Source organism: Myotis myotis, unplaced genomic scaffold (assembly GCF_014108235.1).
Source record: "Myotis myotis isolate mMyoMyo1 unplaced genomic scaffold, mMyoMyo1.p scaffold_m19_p_5, whole genome shotgun sequence".
Classification (NCBI taxonomy): Eukaryota; Metazoa; Chordata; class Mammalia; order Chiroptera; family Vespertilionidae; genus Myotis; species Myotis myotis.
In genome coordinates this window covers 5,667,682-5,686,517 of record NW_023416357.1, presented here as the reverse complement: position 1 = coordinate 5,686,517, position 18,836 = coordinate 5,667,682, and the positions used below count along the sequence as shown (strand labels likewise).

The following is an 18,836-nucleotide window of genomic DNA, read 5'->3' as shown; positions in this document are numbered from 1 at the left end:
GGGTGCCTGGCCAGCCTGGGTGAGGGGCTGAGGGCTGTTTGCAGGCTGGTCAAGCCCCCCAGTGGGGACCCTCACCCAATGGGGGTGTGGCCAGCCTGGGTGAGGGGCTGAGGGCCGTTTTCAGGCTGCCCACAGCCCTTTCAGCGGGGGGGAGTCCCACTGGGGTGCCTGGACAGCCTGGTGAGGGGCTGATGGCTGTTTTCAGGCTGGCCACGCCCCCCCGGTGACCCGAGCTCCTAGCCTCTCCTTTTTTTCTTTTTCTCTTTTTTCTGGGATTTATTTATCTTCTATAATTGAAAATTTGTAGCCTTGAGCAGAGCCCAGGGCCGGCTAGGGCAGGCGGGAAGCTTAGCTTCCTCCATTGCAGGGGCAACCCAAGCCTCCTGCTAACTCCAGCTCCATGGCCACCACCATCTTAGTTTGGTTAATTTGCATACTCGCTCCTGATTGGCTGGTGGATGTGGCTTGTGGGCGTGGCTTGAGCATAGCAGAGGGATGGTTATATTTTGCATGTTTCTCTTTTATTATATGTGATTCTTTAAGGAGGCTGCAGGAAACTCTCTGTGTACATACATGTTAATTTTCTTGGGAACAAGTTTTGACTTGTCTTGACAAATTTCTCTCCAGAAAGACTGAACCAGTTTTCATTCTCACCAGCATTTTTTTATAGTACTTCCTCAGAGTCACAATTTTTTTTAAGCATTGCAAATTTGTTATTCAAAGATATATCATGTTATTTTAACTTCGGAATTTCTTAAATGAAAACATCTGAATGAATTTCTTCAAAGGAAATAGATATATTGGCTAGTGAAAGGCATTACAAATTTAATGTAAGAAAGTCAAGGAAGCAGAATAGCATTTATATTTCAATTACAAATACTCTCAATATTTGTTAGTAATTAGCTTATTAAAGAAAATTACACCTTTGCACACAATATAAAAAATTAAATTAGTCAAGTCAACAAGTATTTATTTAATAACTACTCTGTAATATCAAATACAATATGAGAAACAAAAATATTTTATTGCATTTATATTTAAATTTTTCCACCCACAAGTATTTAAGGCAACTTAAATACATGCATATAAAAAAAACCCAACTTTAAAACCCTTCTCCCAAGAGTTGGCATATAGTTGGCTCAACCCTCAATTCTCAGTTTTAAAACGTTTGGTAACTCTCTGGAAGGTTAGCAAAGAGAAAAAATGTCCCAGATTTTCTTTGAAATTGTGAAAAGATACAAACCTACAAACTACTGCCATGTTACCTTAAAGAACACTGAGTTAGGTGACAAAAACCTGGGATTCAAGGGCCAGGCAATTTGCCAACTAGCTGTGTAAAGTCAGGTAAGTCATTGCACCTTTCTGAGCCATCCTCTCCTCACCTATTAATGGATAAATAACCACAGTTTTATTGTAAAAAATGGGTAACAATAGAATAACAATAACTGTTATACAAATGGTATTGTTACCATCCTTTTGATATTTGTAGCAACCATAAAAATAGCATAGAAAGGTACTGAAAACAAGTACTTCTGATGGGCAAAAAGTCCCGAAAACAAGTACTGTCTTTAGTAAGCTTGCAGGGCATGTCCACGCAAAGTGATGTAAAGGAAATGGAGTCGCCCCTCCTCTTCCCCCCCACCCCCCAATTCTACAGTTTTCTACAGGGTAAAATCGTGGAGGAAGGATGGTCGTTACAAAGTTAAATTCAAAAAGAAATTTCCAATCACAAAATTTCATTTTCTCCATTTAAAATGCACAAATTGGGACCTCTTACAAAACTATCTGCCTTAGGATTCAGTTTGGTTCAAGATAAATGGACTTTTTACCCTTTAGTGGTTAGGGTTGTTTACATTCTAGATTTATGCCATGTAGTTCCTTCCTTGTTAACAGTGAAAGATTAAAAATCCTTAAAATGTGGCTATTATTATTTCTATTCTTAACCCCAGAATTTTCCTCATGCAGGCCAGTGCCAAAGACACAGAATCGCTGTATGCAGCCATACATCACCGTCTTGTTGCTCTTCGAAGCTTCGAGAAGCAGAAAGACGTCAATCAAGCTGAGAGCCAGGCAGAAGCAACTCTCCCACAACTAAACTGCGACAGCTGTGATGAGGATGAGGATGGTTTCACCCAAGGCACTAAAAATAGATCAGGTAAAGCACTTACCTTCTGGCAGGTCAGCAGTTTGAGAAAGGAACCTTAAGCACAATCCTAATGTATGAAGCCAATTTTTAAAAAGTGGAACTTACTGATTTGTTTACAGTGGTCGGCATGAGAGCCCTTGCTGTTTGGACCAGGGAGTGGGTTTAAAAATCTGTCTTCTAAATGGGCCTTCATTGGGATTTTACCCAAGTCAGCCTCATCATGATGGTGCATATCATCCTATGTAATAAAAGGCTAATATGCAAATTGTCCCCTCCATGGGGAGTTCAACCAGGAGTTCGACCAGGGGCAGGGCCCGCCAACCGCCCGCAGCCCATCCCCCTGGCCAGCCCGGCCTGATTGGCCCCGATTGGGGCGGGCCGGCCGGACCCCATCTGTGCACGAATTTGTACACAGGGCCTCTAGTTTACATATAAATGGTATAAAAGACCATTTTTACAATTTAAAGTATTAATGGCTGCCCTGAAACTAACCATTTATCCATATTTCTCTTCACTTGCTCTAATTCTCCTATTATTAGCCATAATAGGAGAAATTATAAATACTTGTAGTGGAGCCATCAGGCAAATCTGGCTGCAAACATCAAAAACCCTCTTTATTCCCTTTTTGGAATCTGACTGCTTTATTTTCAAAGACTTTCTTTGCCTGGTGCAAATGAATTATTTCTTTTCTTTTTTTTTTAAATTGATTTCAGAGAGGCAGGGAGAGTAAGAGATAGACAGAAACATCAATGGAGAGAATCATTGACTGGCTGCCTCCTGCATGCCCCCCACTGGGCATCAAGCCCACAACCTGGGCATGTGCCCTTGACCAGCATCGAACTTGGGACCCCTCAGTCCGCAAACCAACGCTCTATCCACTGAGCCCAACCAGCTAGGGCTGAATTCTTTCTTTTATTGTGTCAGGATTCATGACTTGAGCGAGGTGGAAGTGGAACCAGTAGGAAACAGACTTTTAGGTGTTCATCCTGATGTGTGGGTGTAAAATTAAAGTTCATCATTATTTTTGGAGAAAACCATTGTCAAGGAAACAATGAGATTTGTTATATAGATGTAAGTATCTAATAAAGTCAGCCAAATATTTTCAGTAATAGTTTCATTTAGCCTTGATTCTGCTCTACAGAGGACTGAGGGATATACTTTTACAAAGATAAACAATTGTCCAACTTTTAATCATTTTAAATCTTAAAGCTACTTTAATCAGACATAATTTAATAATCCATCATGTGCAGAACTCAATGAAATATCTTCCTTTGCCTAATACTAAAAATGTAATCAAGACCAATATGCAGATTAGCATCAGAAATTGCTTGTCCCAGTGATTCAGAGAACTGAGTGAATATGATTTCTCTTGTTATTATTAAACAGATGGCTTATTATTCTTTGAAATGTATAAAATGTATAAAATTTCTATCTTTTATATTATAAAGTTTATATTGTCAACAATAAAATGGGGTCTATTAGAAAATGAGTTGGTAGCCACTAAAATGTTAACTTGAAAGAAGGATTAAATTGCAAAAGTTTCATCAAGAAATAACCTGTTTATAGAATCTGTTGTTTTTAATATGCAACTATTTTTAGATAAGATGAGAAACAATGGAAATAATGACAATAATATGAACCCCTCCCTTCTCCTTTCCCCCTTTCACTTAGTACCTTCTCCAAGAGGTGTAGCATACAAATGCTAAAATGTTATGAAAGTGATAAAAAGTGTAATTTTTGAAACTCTGTTACTTATGATTTCAGGAAGGGTTTAATTATTTGAAAATGTCATGTTTAACATTAAGCAATATTTCCAAAAGTTACTTAAAAAAATATAAGTTTTCTATATTTCATTTCCACACCAGTAAGCATATTCATGAGTATTCCTGTTCAGTTGAATTCAATATTAAATCAAATCTGAATCTAACATTGTATAATAAAATATTTTAAATTTATGTCACAGATCCTTCTAGGTGGACCCACCGACAGTCAGTTGCCTGTTCATGAGTGCCACCTACTATAACATGACGACATCTACACAAAGATTGGTCACCAACTGAAAATACTAAGCCGTCTTCACTAAACGAGAAGATCCTTTTCATCCCTTGAAGAGTTTTAATAGAAAAGTTCATGAAATATATTTGTTGCAATTGAAGTTTTTCTCTTATGTAGTCTGGTAATTCTGAGGTCTTACATTTTGATTATTGTTGAGAAAATGACAGAATTTAAGAAATACATGGACTTTGGAAGTTCAAAATGTGTCATTTTTGGAGAAGTTAACTTAGAATAGGATTTGATAACTAATTTGGACTATTCATCACATTGATGGATATAATAGTTAAAATGATAAATTCCTGGATTTGATAAATAGCTAAGTAAAATCTTTATTTTTTCAGTCATGCATTGTGTGGCCATAAAACAAATATTTTATAATATTTCCAGTCATTTCTTTGAAAACCACTCTAACTGCATAACATTTCATTAAAACATGTTTTTCTTCTGAGACACGTGTATTTTCATTTAGCCTTTGGACTTCCTAATACTGTAAGATTATGTACTCATGTATTCCTTTAAAGAGAATATTTGTTCTTAGACGCGTATCCACTGTACCTTGTATATTCTTGACTGACAGCCAGCCTCCAATAGTTGTTGAAGGAATGTATAAAATACATTACCTATGTATCAAAACAGTAAGTATACAAAAACTGAAATAATTTAACTTGTCCTTTGCTTTATTTATGTAATTGTCATTACTATTTGAGTGGGTGTGGCTGTATAGAGACCTTTTTAAAACAAATATATCACAAATAGCCAAATGAAATTTTTCTCAAAAATTCAACAGTAATTTCAACAATCATGCAAGCGAGTTTTGATGCCCCTCTTTCAATTTTTGTTTCAGAGACACTTAATGTGTCACACAAGAAAATTAGTCTCAGTACTTAGAGCCATATTTCATTTTCCAGTCCAGTTTGATCATCCCTGGCTTAAAAATGACTTTAGATTGTGACCCCTAAACAATTCCCGTTAGCAGCATCTTAGTCTGCTCCGTCTGCCATAACAAAATACCACGCACTGGGCTGAAACAACAGAACTTCATTACTTCTCACAGTTCTGGAGGCTGGCAGGGTGGGTTCATTCTGAGGCCTCTTCTCTTGGCTTGGAGGGGGCCACCATCTCATTGTGTGCTCCCGTGGTCTCTTCTTGTGGGAGCATGGCAGAGAGAGAGAGAGAGAGAGAGAGAGGGAGAAAGCTCTCTGGGGTCTCTTCTATAATCTCATCAGACCAGGCTCCCCCCACTCATGCCCTCATCTAACCCTAATTACCTCCCAAAGCCCCATCTCCAAATACTATCATATCGGTGGGTGGGAGGGGTAGAGCTTCAACATATGAATTTCTTGAGAACATTCAGTGTATAACCAGGGAATAAGAGTTACAACTCCAAAATGACTTCTGAAAATGTGTTGATATTTGAAAACTATGACATTGGAGGAGTTATTGTAATAACTGGTAAGTGTTTAGCCTAATAAAGACTTGGTGTGTAGTTTTCAAGAATTAGAAGTTTACCAGGACTTTTTAATTTTTGCCAATTTAGTGGACATAAAAGGCTATTTTACTATTACCTTAATTTGTATTTTTCTAATTTCTAATAAGGTTCAGTATCTTTCAGATATTTATTCCTTGCTTGTGTTTCTTCCAAGAAATTCCTGATCATAATCTTTGCAAAGCATATCATTTTCTCCTTTTGGTGGCTTCCCAGCATATATGGGATAAGAGCCAAATTTCTAAGCATGGATGTAATACTTTTGATGTCTTTCTCCCTGTCTACTTCTCTAGCCTCCCCTCCCACTGTTTCTGTCTCCTTCTCTAGGGACTCAGAGCTGGTGTTTCATTGCTCCGTACCTTTGTGGAATTTCTTCCTCACCCTTGCTCATTCTCGCGAATACTAACCCATTCTTTAAGGCTTGGCTCATGACATTTCCAGAAAGCTTTCCCTAACTCCTCTTAGGCTGAGTTAAGACCTTCCAGATTCTTGTAGAATTCTGTGTGTAAACTTTGTGCCCCTTGCGGGTGCGGGGGAGTGAGATACCTTTTATTTAACATTTTATTTACCCTAGTAGGGTGCCTGGCCCATAGCAGCAACCGAATATAATTTGCTCTCCACTGACATGTGTTGTATGCGTAAGTCTCAACAGAAAGTTAGAAAAAGGGATCTGAAGCACATGAGGCAGTCTGGGCTAAAGATGCTGGTAGTAGCTAAAGTCATGTAAGGGGAAAGGGGCTACTATTTGCCAAGTGTATACTTTATAATGGGCACATGTTTAGGCATTTGTACATATATTTACAACTTTACAAGGTAGCTAATATCCTATATAATAAAAGCCTAATATGCGAAGTGTCTGGTCATCTGTTCAACCAATCAAAGCATAATATGCTAATGATATGCTAAAGCCGCTCAAACACTCGCTACAACATGCACTGACCACTAGGGGGCAGACAGTTGACTGGTCGACCAGTTGCTATGATATGCACTGACCACCAGGGGGCTGATGCTCCAACCAGTAGGTTAGCTTGCTGCTAGGGTCCGACAGCTTGGGACTGAGACAGACCAGACATGCCCTGGAGCCTTCCCATGGTCCCTCCCTGGCTAGCCAACTTCCTGCATCCCTCCCCAGTCCCAATCCTACACCAGTGGGGTCCCTCGGCCTGGCCTGCACCCTCTCGCAATCCAGGACCCCTCGGGATGTCAGAGAGCCGGTTTCAGCCCGATCCCACAAGCCAGGCCAAGAGACCCCACTGGTGCATGAATTCGTGCACTGGAACTCTAGTATTTTATAAATGAAAAAGTAGAATAAGAAAGGTTACAGAACTAGTCCCAGGTTGACAAAGCTAATAAATGGTGAAGCTGGGGTTTGAACCAAGGTCTTTAAATCCAAAGTCCAAGCTCTTTTCATTACACAATACTGGATGAACTCATGCAGAAGAGTGGAGAGAGAGAGAGAGAGAGAGAGAAGGGAAGGGAAGGGAGGGAAGGGAAAAGAAGGGAAGGGAAGGGAAGAATAGATCCTGAAGACAAGCTTAGGAAGAACCCAAAAGGGGACAGAGCGATGGGAGGAACACCATTAGAGACTGGTTTGCTGGAAGCCAAAGTAAAAAATCTCAAGAGTAAATGATAAGCATTTCAAATGTTGCATAAAGACCAAGTCATTTAAGGGCTGGGAAAAATATCAAGATGTTATAGATATGAGCATGTTTAAATAATGAAGAGGAAAATCCAGTAGAGTGAGAATTTGAGAAGGCAGAAGGGCTGGGGTCCAAAGATACCAGAGGACAAAGGGCTACCCTAACTGAGAAGATGTCAATGTGGGTAAGTTTGTATGTGAAAATGGGGAGATCCAAAAATTTGAGATCTTATCTGTGAAACGGGAAGGAAAGAGGTCTGAAATTTCACATATAACAAGACCAAACTCAAAGACTTTGATCCCAAACTGGTTTTCTGGATTCATTTTTCAGTCAAGTGGATCAATGACACGCCACGCTACACCTAAGCTTCAAACCTGTGTTACGTGACTTCTTCCTTTTCTTCTTGCCTAATATCTAAGGAGTTACAAAGTGTTAGAACAGCAAAAATTAGCAAGGACCTTGAGGATGTTCAAGTTATAACATTCCACAAGATATTTAAAGCTATGCTTAAGTTCTTCTATAGGTCACCATTAGCAGCTGCTGTAAGGCAAAGTTCCTGGCCAGAAGGGATCAGCGACTACTGAAAGTAGACATCTGTCAGAGTCCATGGTGTATTTCCCAGCTTAATATACGACCTGCCACACAGCAGGGACTCGGTAAATATTCAGCGAACCCGCGAATGAATGTTGGTGGTAGGTGCTAGGTCGGTGGTAGCTGCTAGCAGTTAGGTGAGAAGTAAGGGTCGCAGATTCAGAACCACGTTGGGCTTGACAGAACCTTGGCATCACTGCGGTCCAGCTCCCTCATTTACAGGCGAGGAACCTGGAGCCAGGAAAGATGAAGAAACCTGCCCGAAGTCCAAAAGCCAGCTACTGATAGTGCTAGGACTGCGGAGGATCAAAGAGGGCGCCAGAGCAAGTGGACCTAAGCAGCAGGATGGATAAACACTAGGGTGTGCACTGCCATTGAGTCTCCTCTTATAACAGGAGCATTTTCCTCCACTTCCATAACTACTTCCCCAGCCCCGATCCACGTGCAACTGTTGCCAACAGCACCCATTTCTCCCTCCTCCCCCTTGCCCTCCGATGTGCTCAACATTCCAACGCCAGATCAATAGTCATCAAACATTGCTTCCAGGACCCACTGTCCAGGTAAAAGCCTTCAAAGGCTAACCCCTACCTATACATAGAATAAAGTCCAAATTGCTAACATTCTTAACCCTTTGGTCTCGTCCTACTTTTCCAACCTAATCTGGAAAGGCTGCACTTGGCCAGGCTCCTCTACCCACTAACTTTCTCAAAGGCTGCCCACCTCTTTCTTCCTCTGAGCTAAGTTTTTTGTTGGGTGGTCAGCACTAGGCCCTGCAAATTATGCAGCTGGTCCTGGGAAGGTCTCCTCAGCCCCTACACCAGCCTTGTAAGTATCAGCCATGCAACAAGTGTTGGTTGAATGAATAATAAAAAAAAGGTCTAGTCCTATGAGGAATAATGAGCAGATCTACATTTATGTGATTAAAAAATTTTTTAATTGATTTTAGAGAGAGGAAGGGAGACGGTGAGAAACATCCATAGGCTGCTTCCTTCACACACCCTACTGGGGTTCGAACCCGCAACCTGAACCTGTGCCCTGGCCAGGTATCCAACCGTGCCTTTTGGTGCATGGGGCCGAGCTCACCCCACTGAGCACAGCGGGCCAGGGCGGTGGCCTCGTCTCCTGTGCAATTAGGAAAAGGGGCAGACCCGCTGCAAGACGCCCACCACAGGCCTTCCCAGCAGCCCCTCAAACACCAGCCCGCAGCCCCGGCGGCGTGGCCTCCGACCGGTTCCAGCTGGATTCTTCAGGGCAGCTCCAACGCCAAATGGAATCCCAGCCCTTCCCCCAGCCGCAGCCAATCCCCGCAGCTCCTCGGGCGCAGCGCGTCCCGATTGGCCGAGCGAGTTGGCAGGGGGCTGATTGGCGGAGAGAGCGGGCTCGGGCGGGAGCGCGCCCGCAGGAAAGGGGTGGGGCGAGAAGCTGGCCCGCGGGCGGCTAGGCGGCGTCTGCGCAGGCGCGGGTGGAAACGCCACCACCCACAAACACAGCCCACCACGCCGAGGCCCGCGGCTCGTCCCGCCCACCTTTCCCGCGCGTGGGCTCTGCCCCTTCCAATCGCCCGCTGGCCCCGCCCCCTCAACGTCCGGGCGCGTCCCCCTCCCGGCGCGGGCCGCGCAGGGCCCCGCACTTAACCTCTGGCCGCCCGGCGCCCAGTGAGAGGCCGGGGCGGCGCGGGCGCAGGCGGGAGCGCGGGCCTGCACCCTCCGCCGGGCGGACGATGACTTGCTACCGGGGCTTCCTGCTGGGCAGCTGTCGTCGCGTCGCGGGCGGCCGGGCGGCGGCGCTGCGGGTTCCGGGCGCGGGAGGCCCCGGCGCGCGGCCGCGGCTCGGCGGCGACGGGGGGGCCCGGCGGCGCCTCGGGCAGGGGCAGGGGCAGGCGCGCGAGCTGGCGGGCTGCGGCCGGCGTCCCGACGGCGGCTTCCGGCCGTCCCGGGTGGTGGTGGTGGCCAAGACCACCCGCTACGAGTTCGAGCAGCAGCGCTACCGCTACGCGGAGCTCTCGGAGGAGGACCTCAAGCAGCTGGTGGGTCCCGGGGCGAGACCCCCTCCCGGGCGCCCCAGGCGCTGCGCCCACCCTGCTCGCGGCTCCACTCCCTCTGGCCTCGCTCCGAGGTCCCCCCTTGCCTCTGGGGGGCGGGGGAGGGAGAGAGAGGGGCTGGGGGGATCACTGTTCGTGCAGAGACCCCGGGGCGGAGCGGGGCGTCCCCTGGAAGCCTGGGGTGGGGGCCGGGGGCTCCCCAGTGGAGGGCTTTGGGGCTCATTTGGACGCTCCCCCCTTCACTGGGAGTAGAGCAGCAGCCCCCGAGGAGGTCTGGCTTGGGGATGGCGTCCGGGCGCTCTGCAGAGAGCTCCCCAGCCTTCCCCCGCCCCCCGAGAAAGCGGGGTCCGGGCCGCTGCGAGGGGCAGGCGCCGCGGACACACCCCCCGGGACTCGGCGGGGCCGTCCGGGCGCTCCCGGCCCGTCTGGGGGAGCCTCTTCCTCGCGGCGGCGGGGCGGTCCGGCCCGGTTCCGGCCGTTTGTTTTGAAAGCACACGTGGCTGTGGTGCTGGGAAGAGCACGGGAGGAAACCTGACTTTGGATATATGTTACTGAGTGGAAAGGTCGAGGCAGAGGGCGGGCCGACCCGGCCGTTCTGTGCGGAAGAGCCCGGTCCATCGCACAGCGGCGCCTCCACCCCGGGCGGCGCGGGGTGCCGGTGTTTATTCATATTCGTGCAGGGCGTGTGGGTCCGCCCGAGGAAGCGGCCCTGAGGACTCGCACTCCCCTTTGCAACTCGTGCTCCCATCCGCCCGTTTTAGGGTCAGGGGAGTGAGGGTGCTCCCGGGAGCAGTTGGTCTGCAGAAATCTCCTTTGCAGATCTCTTAACCATGGACCCTGCAAGGAGAGGCTTTGGGAATTGATCGCCTATGACCCTCATCTTGTAGAATTCTGTGCGCGGGCAGGCAGCCCGTTCCGAACCCCTGGCTTGTCACCTTCAGCAAACCTTTTGGTGATGTTTTGTGGGAGGTGTCCAGGTAAAATTGTGAATTCTCTTTGCTGAAGCACTGAATCTGTGTTCAGCGTTAAAGTTCTTGACGCTTCGATGAGCTCTTTGAAGAGGGGCCCCGCGTTCATGGGTCGGAGGAGTGCCGGGTGCAGATTTGGTTTCTCTCCTCTCCTAAGTGGTCGAATAGAAAACAGTTGCAATTAACAGAAAACAGTAGCAATGGATAGAAACAGTTGCCTCCGTTAAAAGAGGCAGTCAGCAAGCCGGTGGAGCAGGGGTTGGAGTAAAGTTTGTGCTGGGGTGTGAAATGGGGGGGCGGGTGAGGCAGGGAACAGGATCAGAAGCAGGTGTTTCTGTTTCGGGACAAGGCTATGTCCCATGGGCGGCACTCCTGATTTCACGAGATCTACTTTTTAGAAATGTGAAATGCCATGCCCCCATAAGCACTAGTACGCTCTTCATACAACTTTATGGAAACCTCCCACACCCATTTAAAATAGGACACTCGATTGGGATGCTCAGAGTGCGCGGCTTGTGAGGGTTAGGAGGTTGGAGTCCTTAGGCCCAGGTAGCGTGGTTAACTTGCTTCCTCTGAGCCTTTCTAACTTATCTGGGACCCATGGGCGGAAACAATACTCTCTGTGTAGTGCTGGCAGTTTTCAGCGTGCTTTTACCTAATTCAGCATGAGAGATACCAGGGTTGGACTGTAGCCTCCAAGACCCCAGACAGACTGGCATGTTGAAACGGGTTAGCTTTTTCAAGGCCTCGAGAAAATGGGTGGCATCCGAATTAGATTAATTATTGGACCTCTGAACTGGATTGCCACTCATCAAAACTTTTTAAATGTAGGCAAATCAGTAAAAGCGAACCGCCTAGTGTCCCCGCACAGTATCTGAAGAGAAATCTCTACTAGGTAAATATTTGTCGATCACTGGGTAATGCTGTTTGGGGTAAGAAAACTTTGAAGTAAAACTTGTGGACTATAGAACACAGTTTTGAAATAGTTGTTTTTATTTCAGTGGAGTGTTATTGGGTTAGTTTTCTCATTTCTAATAAGGCCAGAGATCAGGAATAGGCCAAAGAATACTAGTCGGGGTGAAGTTGTTCGACAGTGGGATTCTGGATTAGGAATGGAAAGATGATTAATACTTTTTGCTGTTTTGTTGGGGGTAAAAGATACTGAGGTAGACAAATCATGTGAATTGGGTATAAAGGAGAGTAGCCACGTGCTTAGGTGTGTGTTGGGCACCATGGTTGCTGTCTGTAGTGTCATGGTAACCTGGAGTTTGTATCAGAGGCTTCTCTCTTTATGGTGGTGGTTGTGTTGCAAGTAGATCTGTTAGGCTGCTTAGGTTACCTGTAAGAATGCAAAGGGAAGATGAGGGTGGAATACTGGTACAAGTTTATATCCTGAAGCCTCGTGGTTTTCTAACTTTGTAGAAACATAAGCAACTAGAGGAAATACTTTTTATTCAGTAAAGCATGTACAAAATAGGTTTGCATCCTTCAAATGTCATCAGTTACTCTTTCATATTGGTTACATTGCTTAATTTTTAAGTCTTGCTTTTCGCGTCCCCTAACTAGGCGGTTCTCAACCTGTGGGTCGCGACCATCGGAAAACACATATAGCATATCAGATATTTACATTACGATTCATAACAGTAGCAAAATTATAGTTATGAAGTAGCAACGAAAATAATTTTATGGTTGGGGGTCACCACAACATGAGGAACTGTATTAAAGGGTCGCGGCATTAGGAAGGTTGAGAACCACCGCCATAACTGATGAATGACACTGATGAATGACTTCCTGTGAGTTGAGGATTTCTAGTCAAGGATTTTCTCTCTACTGGGTCATGACCTTGCAAGGTTTAATTAAGCTATTATTACAGTTTATATCATGAGTTGTAACATGTTGGCAAATGTGGAACTTTTAGTAACAGAATCCAAAAGTCTCACAAATTAGACCTTTAGATGAATCAAAGCTGATTGGAAAAGTTTTTGACATCATAAACATGTCTTATTGGTCAAAAAAGGTGTTATTGAAAAATATTGTGATCTATACCAAATAAGAAATGAACAGTTTCCACTCTCCTCTCCCCCAACTGCAGGTGTTAACAGTCTCAGATGCAACCCCCTTTAATGGTTTTCATTTATAGTATTAAGATATATTTTCAAAATGGGATAGAATAATTGCATTTAGCAGCCCCTCTATTATAGGATTAAACTGTCCCTAGATACTGCCTTGTTAATAGCTTTGGGACATGTAGTGCCTTGGATTTTGTTTGTCTTACTCTGTTTTCTGAGAACAATGGTGTGGCTTGGGTTGTAATTCTTGGGCACATAATACTTTTGCCACGTGGTGTGCAATGAGTACAGTGTATGCAGTATGTGTATTTGTCAAATTAAAGAACGTGATCTGGAGTACAGCCCGAGCCTCCTAACGGAAACCTCACTCCTCTCAATCTTCCAGACACAGGCACCAGCGTGGTCTATCTAACGTGAACATCTGGCCACTTCATGCTCTGCTTAGAACTCCTCCAAAGCTCCCCATAACCTGTGGAGTCAGCTAGGGGCTTTGTTCAAATGAAGATGCCTGGACCTCAGTCTCCCCACCCCTCCGGGATTCTGATTGACTTGGTGGAGACCTCCCAGGCTCTGCCTTTCTGAACCACACCCTTAAAGCTGCTGACTCAGCATTTTAAAACACGCTCTCGCCCTAGCCAGTTTGACTCAGTGGATAGAGCGTTGGCCTGTGGACTGAAAGGTACCAGGTTAGATTCCGGCCAAGGGCACATGCCGGGATTACAGGCTTGATCCCCAGTAGGGGCCATGCAGAAGGCAGCCAATCAATGATTCTCTCTCATCATTGATGTTTCTATCTCTTCCTCCCTCTCCCTTCCTCTCTTAAATCAATAAAGAAATATATTTTTTAAAAAACCCAAAAAACATGCTCTCCAGGTTTGCAAGTGATCCTGGGATCACACTTTGAGAAACTGCTATGGATGAGCCTTTGTTATCTGTAGTGCCCAACAAGTCCCTTCACGAAGTGGCTCCTGTCTGCCTGTTGAACTTCATTTCTGATTAATCCTTGTCTTATGTGTGCTTCCAGAAATAATCTATACACACAAATCAACACAGTGAAACATTCTTTTTCTTTGTCTCGTCTCTTTGCTCAGTGATAACACGTTTAAGCTAGTCTGCACCTGTTCTTTTCATTGAAGAGAGAGAGAGATGTGAGTGATAAACTTTGATTGGCTGCCTCTCCTAGATACCCCCACCTAGGGATCAAACCCGCAATCTAGCTATGTGCCCTGACCTGGAATCGAACCCACAACCTTTTGGGGTGACACTCCAACCAGCTGAGTCACCCAGCCAAGGCTATTTTAAAACTCTTACCTCAGTACTTTTAACAAAAGATTGGGAAGTTAGGTATTAAAATATAATTAACACAAATCATCCTGGAGTAATAAGATTATATTGAATTAAGATTTTTTTTATATATGCATCTTCCATGTTGTATCATTTTGTAACCTTTTAAAAAAGTAAAAAACATTAAAAGTCTATCTAAATTGGTTTTACTTTATAATCTGTAAGTAATGATTTAAAACAAAAATATATTTAAAATTGCATTTTAGACAGGTACTTAAAACTGATTTTGTATCATAAAGAGGCAAGGTATAAGGGAATTTGGATAAGGAAAGAAAATAATAATGCTTTTTTTGTTGTTAATCCTCACTTGAGGATATGTTTCTCCACTGATTTTTTTTTTAATTTTTAGAGAGAGTGGAAGGGAGGGAGAGAGATAGAGAAACATCGATGTGAGAGAGACACATCTATTGGCTGCCTCCCACATGTGCCCCGACCTGGCCCGGGAGGGAGCTTGTAACCCAGGTATGTGCCTTTGACTGGAATCGAACCTGCGACCCTTCAGTTCTCGGACCGACACTCCAATCACTGAGTGAAACCGGCCATGACTAACAGGCTTTTAATTCTAGCGGATAAATTTCCTTCCTGATTAAATGGACGTTTATTGAGGATATTTCTAAACTTCCAGCATTCTACTTAATGGATTATTTAGAAGACAGGCTTTAAAAGGACAGTATTAAATGGTAAGATAGTAGCATTATAAAATGTCACTCCAATGGACTGGGAGAGAGAGTTCTTGAAAGATACATGTCTTTATATCTAAAAGTTATCTGTTCTGAGAGCTAACCAGCCTTTGTTTGGATTAAGGTAAATACCAGAGTTCATAAACCTAAATACAAGCGAGCTGCAAATCCAAATGGAAGAAGGTCAACTGCCTGATAAAATATTAGTTCATCCTTGATCTTCAATTAGCCATATGCAATATATTATAAACCCATTTAAAAAATAAAACACTCAAACTGTAAAACAGGCAAATGATGAGATCCAATTGACTAGATGATTCAGGAAACTTAATGATGTATATGGTATTAAAATAAAATTGTGATTTTTCTGAAATCAGACTTCCTAGTTCAGTTTAGACTTAAGCTTCACAGGTAGTCATTAAAATGTGCCTTCAAATAAAAACTGCATTTTCTTTTCTATAGGGCTTTTTAAAGAAATGTAATATGTACTTTATATCAGGTAATAATACAACACTTGTTTTATTTTTATGTAGCTTGCATTGAAAGGCTCTAGCTACAGTGGACTGCTTGAACGACATCATATTCACACCAAAAATGTAGAGCATATTCTAGATAGTTTACGGTAAGTCTGTGATTGGATTTTGGGTGGGCTTTTGTATTCAGGAATTCCAATTTTCTCTACCTAGCAGCTAATCATTAGATTTTAAAATAAAGATGTCCATTATAAAATCACTTTCAGAAAATTATATTGTGGTTAATGGACCTGATATTGTAGTATTTCTAAGGAAATTTTTATTATACTCTGAAAATTTCCCAGTTTTTCAGTTATTATTTGGTCTGCCCAAGAACTGCCTTTTCTACAAAGGGTTAACTTGTACACAGCAGGCTTCAACTGTATGTGTAATGTTTTGTTTTTTTGTTTGTTTGTTTTTTCCCGTTATTCTTTATTTTATGTATGTGTAATGTTTTGTTTTTTTTTTGTTTGTTTTTTCCCGTTATTCTTTATTTTATGTATGTGTAATGTTTTGTTTCTTAAAATACTGGATTGGTTATTTGGGTATTCATTGTAATCTTTGAATGCCTAAGAATCATCATTATAGAAACCTGTTAATTTGGGGTAAATCTAGTTAGTTGATGTGTATACAGGGGAATCAGTGTAAGAACATGCAAATTAGAAAGTAGTCACTATTTCAGGGTCTGGCACTCAAATGAATATATATTGGATTTAAAATAATGGCTGTTCAGTTTTATAATTTAAAAATTGTCTTTCATTTGTCAGTAGCTATAAAAGATGTTTTTAAAGAGATTGGGATAGTCATTAACTTCCAGTTTATTCATATGCTTCATGACTTATAGTTAATTGGCTGTTGCAATTAAAAGAAAATGAAGCTAACCTTACAAAGCTAATCATAAATTTGTTTATAAAACAAAATAGTTTATTTTACATCTTCATTGTAATAATCTGCCTCAGAAAACATCCTTGTGATGCTATTAGTGGAGCTTTTATATAACCTTCACTTTTTTACCTTAGGAACGAGGGAATTGAGGTCCGTCTAGTAAAGAGGAGAGAATATGATGAAGAAACTGTTCGATGGGCAGATGCCGTCATAGCTGCAGGAGGTAATAGCTTTACAGATAAAGATGGGGGATGTGAAGATGCCCCTTAGGACGCCTGCTTCCCAGTAGCGGTGGTTGAAGCCTGCCATAAGATAAGGTGGTGGGTTTTTAGGATCTGTTTACATAGCATGTCCCTTTTTTAGTGAATGATGTTACTTTGAGGTTCCATGCATATATTTCTGTGTCTATTCAAGGTGTGTATTTAACTTCAAGTATGATTCAGAGGATTAGTGGTTAGTTATGCCAATCTTGAAAAAAAAATAAAGTTGTTTAAGAGTTTAATGAGATTTGATAAATTCCATCCCTCTCTGGCCCCAGTATACATACACTTTTTCCCCCCTGAGCTTTATTATTAAGGTAGTGAACATTCTTTCTAAAGCTTTAAGTTGACAGCATTTGTTGGAGAGAAAATTCTGAAATTGGACACTTGGTTGGACATATTCTCATTAAAATAATTTGTGAACTTGGACTGATGTTATGAGAGAAAAAAAGAGAATCAGCTGATAGAAGTGATAAGATTAGAGCAGGGTTCCCAGTTAGGGAGTCATCTAGTGGGTGAAGGCCAGGGCTACTGCTAGCCATCCTTACAGTGCACAGGACAGCTCTCCACCACAAAGAATTACCTGGGTTAAGACGGCAGTCCTGCCACTGTTGGGAAATCCTAAGTGAGAGTGGAGAGAGTATGCAAAGGGACGATGGGTAGAGAGGAGGAAGAATAGACTGTGACAGTCAGCAGGATGGGATGGCGGCGGTGATTGTTGAAAGTACTGGAGTTTAAATGACGTTAGAAACCAGTTTTATAACAAGTCTGGGTCTGTCTTCTGGCCTGTAGGTGATGGCACAATGCTTCTGGCAGCAAGTAAAGTGTTGGACAGACTTAAGCCAGTGATTGGAGTGAACACTGATCCAGAACGGTAAGGAAAAACACGTTGTTTGGTTCTTTTTTTTTTTAGTGTAATACACAAGAACACTGATGCTTTCTTTGTATAGTATCTGTGTGTGATAAATCTTAACATTTGGAAGCTCCTCGAAATTGTCTGTACCTGGTCATATTGCTGAGTGTGCTGCTGCAAGGAGTGATGAGTTAATGTTCCATCTTCTGTCCTTTCTAATGGTTCTCAGCGACAATCCTGGTTATGCGTCCACTGATTTTTCTGGTGACTTCATTGACCTGGTGAAGAGACCAAATCCTGTTATAATTTTTTTCCTTCTTTCCTCAGCTTCGCTGACATTCACCCTCATTCTGTTCCAGCTGCCCACAGCCGTGATCGTACCTGAGCTTTATGATCATCTAGAATTTTCCCATCTCTCAAGTCTGCCTTTGACTTTTACCGAGTTGATCCTCTCTAGTTCCTTCATTTAATTCTCCCTTATTCACTTTCTTGACAAATTTCTTAATTATTTTGTATTGTTATCTTTCTACTTAATCCTAGATCAGTTTGTTATCCTTTCTATTCCTGTATCACCACTGTTGAGACCATCCGGGGAAAAAAATCATAGACACTTGGCCTTGGTGGCCCAAATTTACTTTCCATTTGTAGTTTCTAGCACTTAGAACTATACTCTCAGTTGTTCAATTAACTTCCTATTTGGCCCAAGTCCTCTCTCTTCCCCATTCCCTGTGGCAGCTCCTTCAAGAGTGGCTCTTCAACTCCGTGTCCTCCCTGCTCTCCTTCAGCACACCCTGCTCCTCTCTCACAAAGGAAATGGAAGTCACTGGATCAGAACTTCAGCTTTTCTCATGCTTAAAGAAAATCTTGTTCTGTTCCCTTTTTTCCTCTCTCCCCTCACACATGATTTCCTTTTAGGGTAGACACTTAAGACTCCCATCTTTCAAGACATTTTAATCAATTCTTTACCCTGTGTCATGCTCTTGGTTATTTCCCTTTCCTTTCCTCTATCCCAAAGCTGGGTATCTCTGCTTTCTTACTTCACAGCTATTTTCTAAACCTTGGCAGTCTTCTCCGGATTCACCCCCAACCAGTTCATTGGTGTTGCCTTTGCCTCATAAAGTGGTGATACCCTGGTTACCAAACCCACTGGACACTTAGCTCTTGTTTTACTTGATTTCTGGGAAGTTTTTGGTGCTAACTGCCCCCTTGTTGCATCTGTGCGTCTTTGGCGTTATGATGCCCCTTTCTTTCTACCTCTATGGCTACTTTTTTTCACCATCTCTTGATGGATCTTATTTTTTGGTCA

General features: G+C 43.3%; 3 protein-coding genes across 11 annotated transcripts in view; 2 read left to right on the top strand and 1 right to left on the bottom strand.

The window, feature by feature from the left end:
• Positions 1-5,593, top strand: part of RANBP3L (RAN binding protein 3 like) — a 42,264-nt gene extending 36,671 nt beyond the window's left edge. For both annotated transcript variants that reach the window (XM_036310273.1, XM_036310272.1), the window contains exons 13-14: positions 1,966-2,155; positions 4,110-5,593. In XM_036310273.1, coding sequence (XP_036166166.1) covers positions 1,966-2,155; positions 4,110-4,153 — 234 coding nt within the window. In that variant the 3' untranslated portion in view covers positions 4,154-5,593. The remainder of the gene's footprint in view (positions 1-1,965; positions 2,156-4,109) is intronic.
• Positions 5,594-9,604: 4,011 nt separating this feature from the next.
• Positions 9,605-18,836, top strand: part of NADK2 (NAD kinase 2, mitochondrial) — a 31,341-nt gene continuing 22,109 nt past the window's right edge. For 4 of the 5 annotated variants that reach the window (XR_004967428.1, XM_036308357.1, XM_036308356.1 and 1 more), the window contains exons 1-4: positions 9,605-9,944; positions 15,554-15,642; positions 16,552-16,640; positions 17,470-17,551. Coding sequence is in view for 4 of the 5 variants with exons in the window: in XM_036308357.1 (XP_036164250.1) it covers positions 9,639-9,944; positions 15,554-15,642; positions 16,552-16,640; positions 17,470-17,551 (566 nt within the window). In the remaining variant the exon portion in view is untranslated. Of the gene's footprint in view, positions 9,945-14,864; positions 15,021-15,553; positions 15,643-16,551; positions 16,641-17,469; positions 17,552-18,836 lie in introns of those variants that run through there. The other variant, XM_036308358.1, reaches the window with a different exon arrangement.
• The window catches only part of SKP2 (S-phase kinase associated protein 2), a 57,367-nt gene continuing 48,468 nt past the window's right edge, over positions 9,938-18,836 (bottom strand). Inside the window, exons 11-12 of one of the 4 annotated variants that reach the window (XR_004967431.1) lie at positions 17,681-17,808; positions 9,938-11,079 (exon numbers count right to left, since the gene is read on the bottom strand). The gene's annotated coding sequence lies outside the window, so the exon portion shown is untranslated. Of the gene's footprint in view, positions 11,080-11,451; positions 12,267-16,567; positions 16,720-17,536; positions 17,809-18,836 lie in introns of those variants that run through there. The other 3 variants (XR_004967430.1, XR_004967429.1, XM_036308361.1) reach the window with 3 other exon arrangements.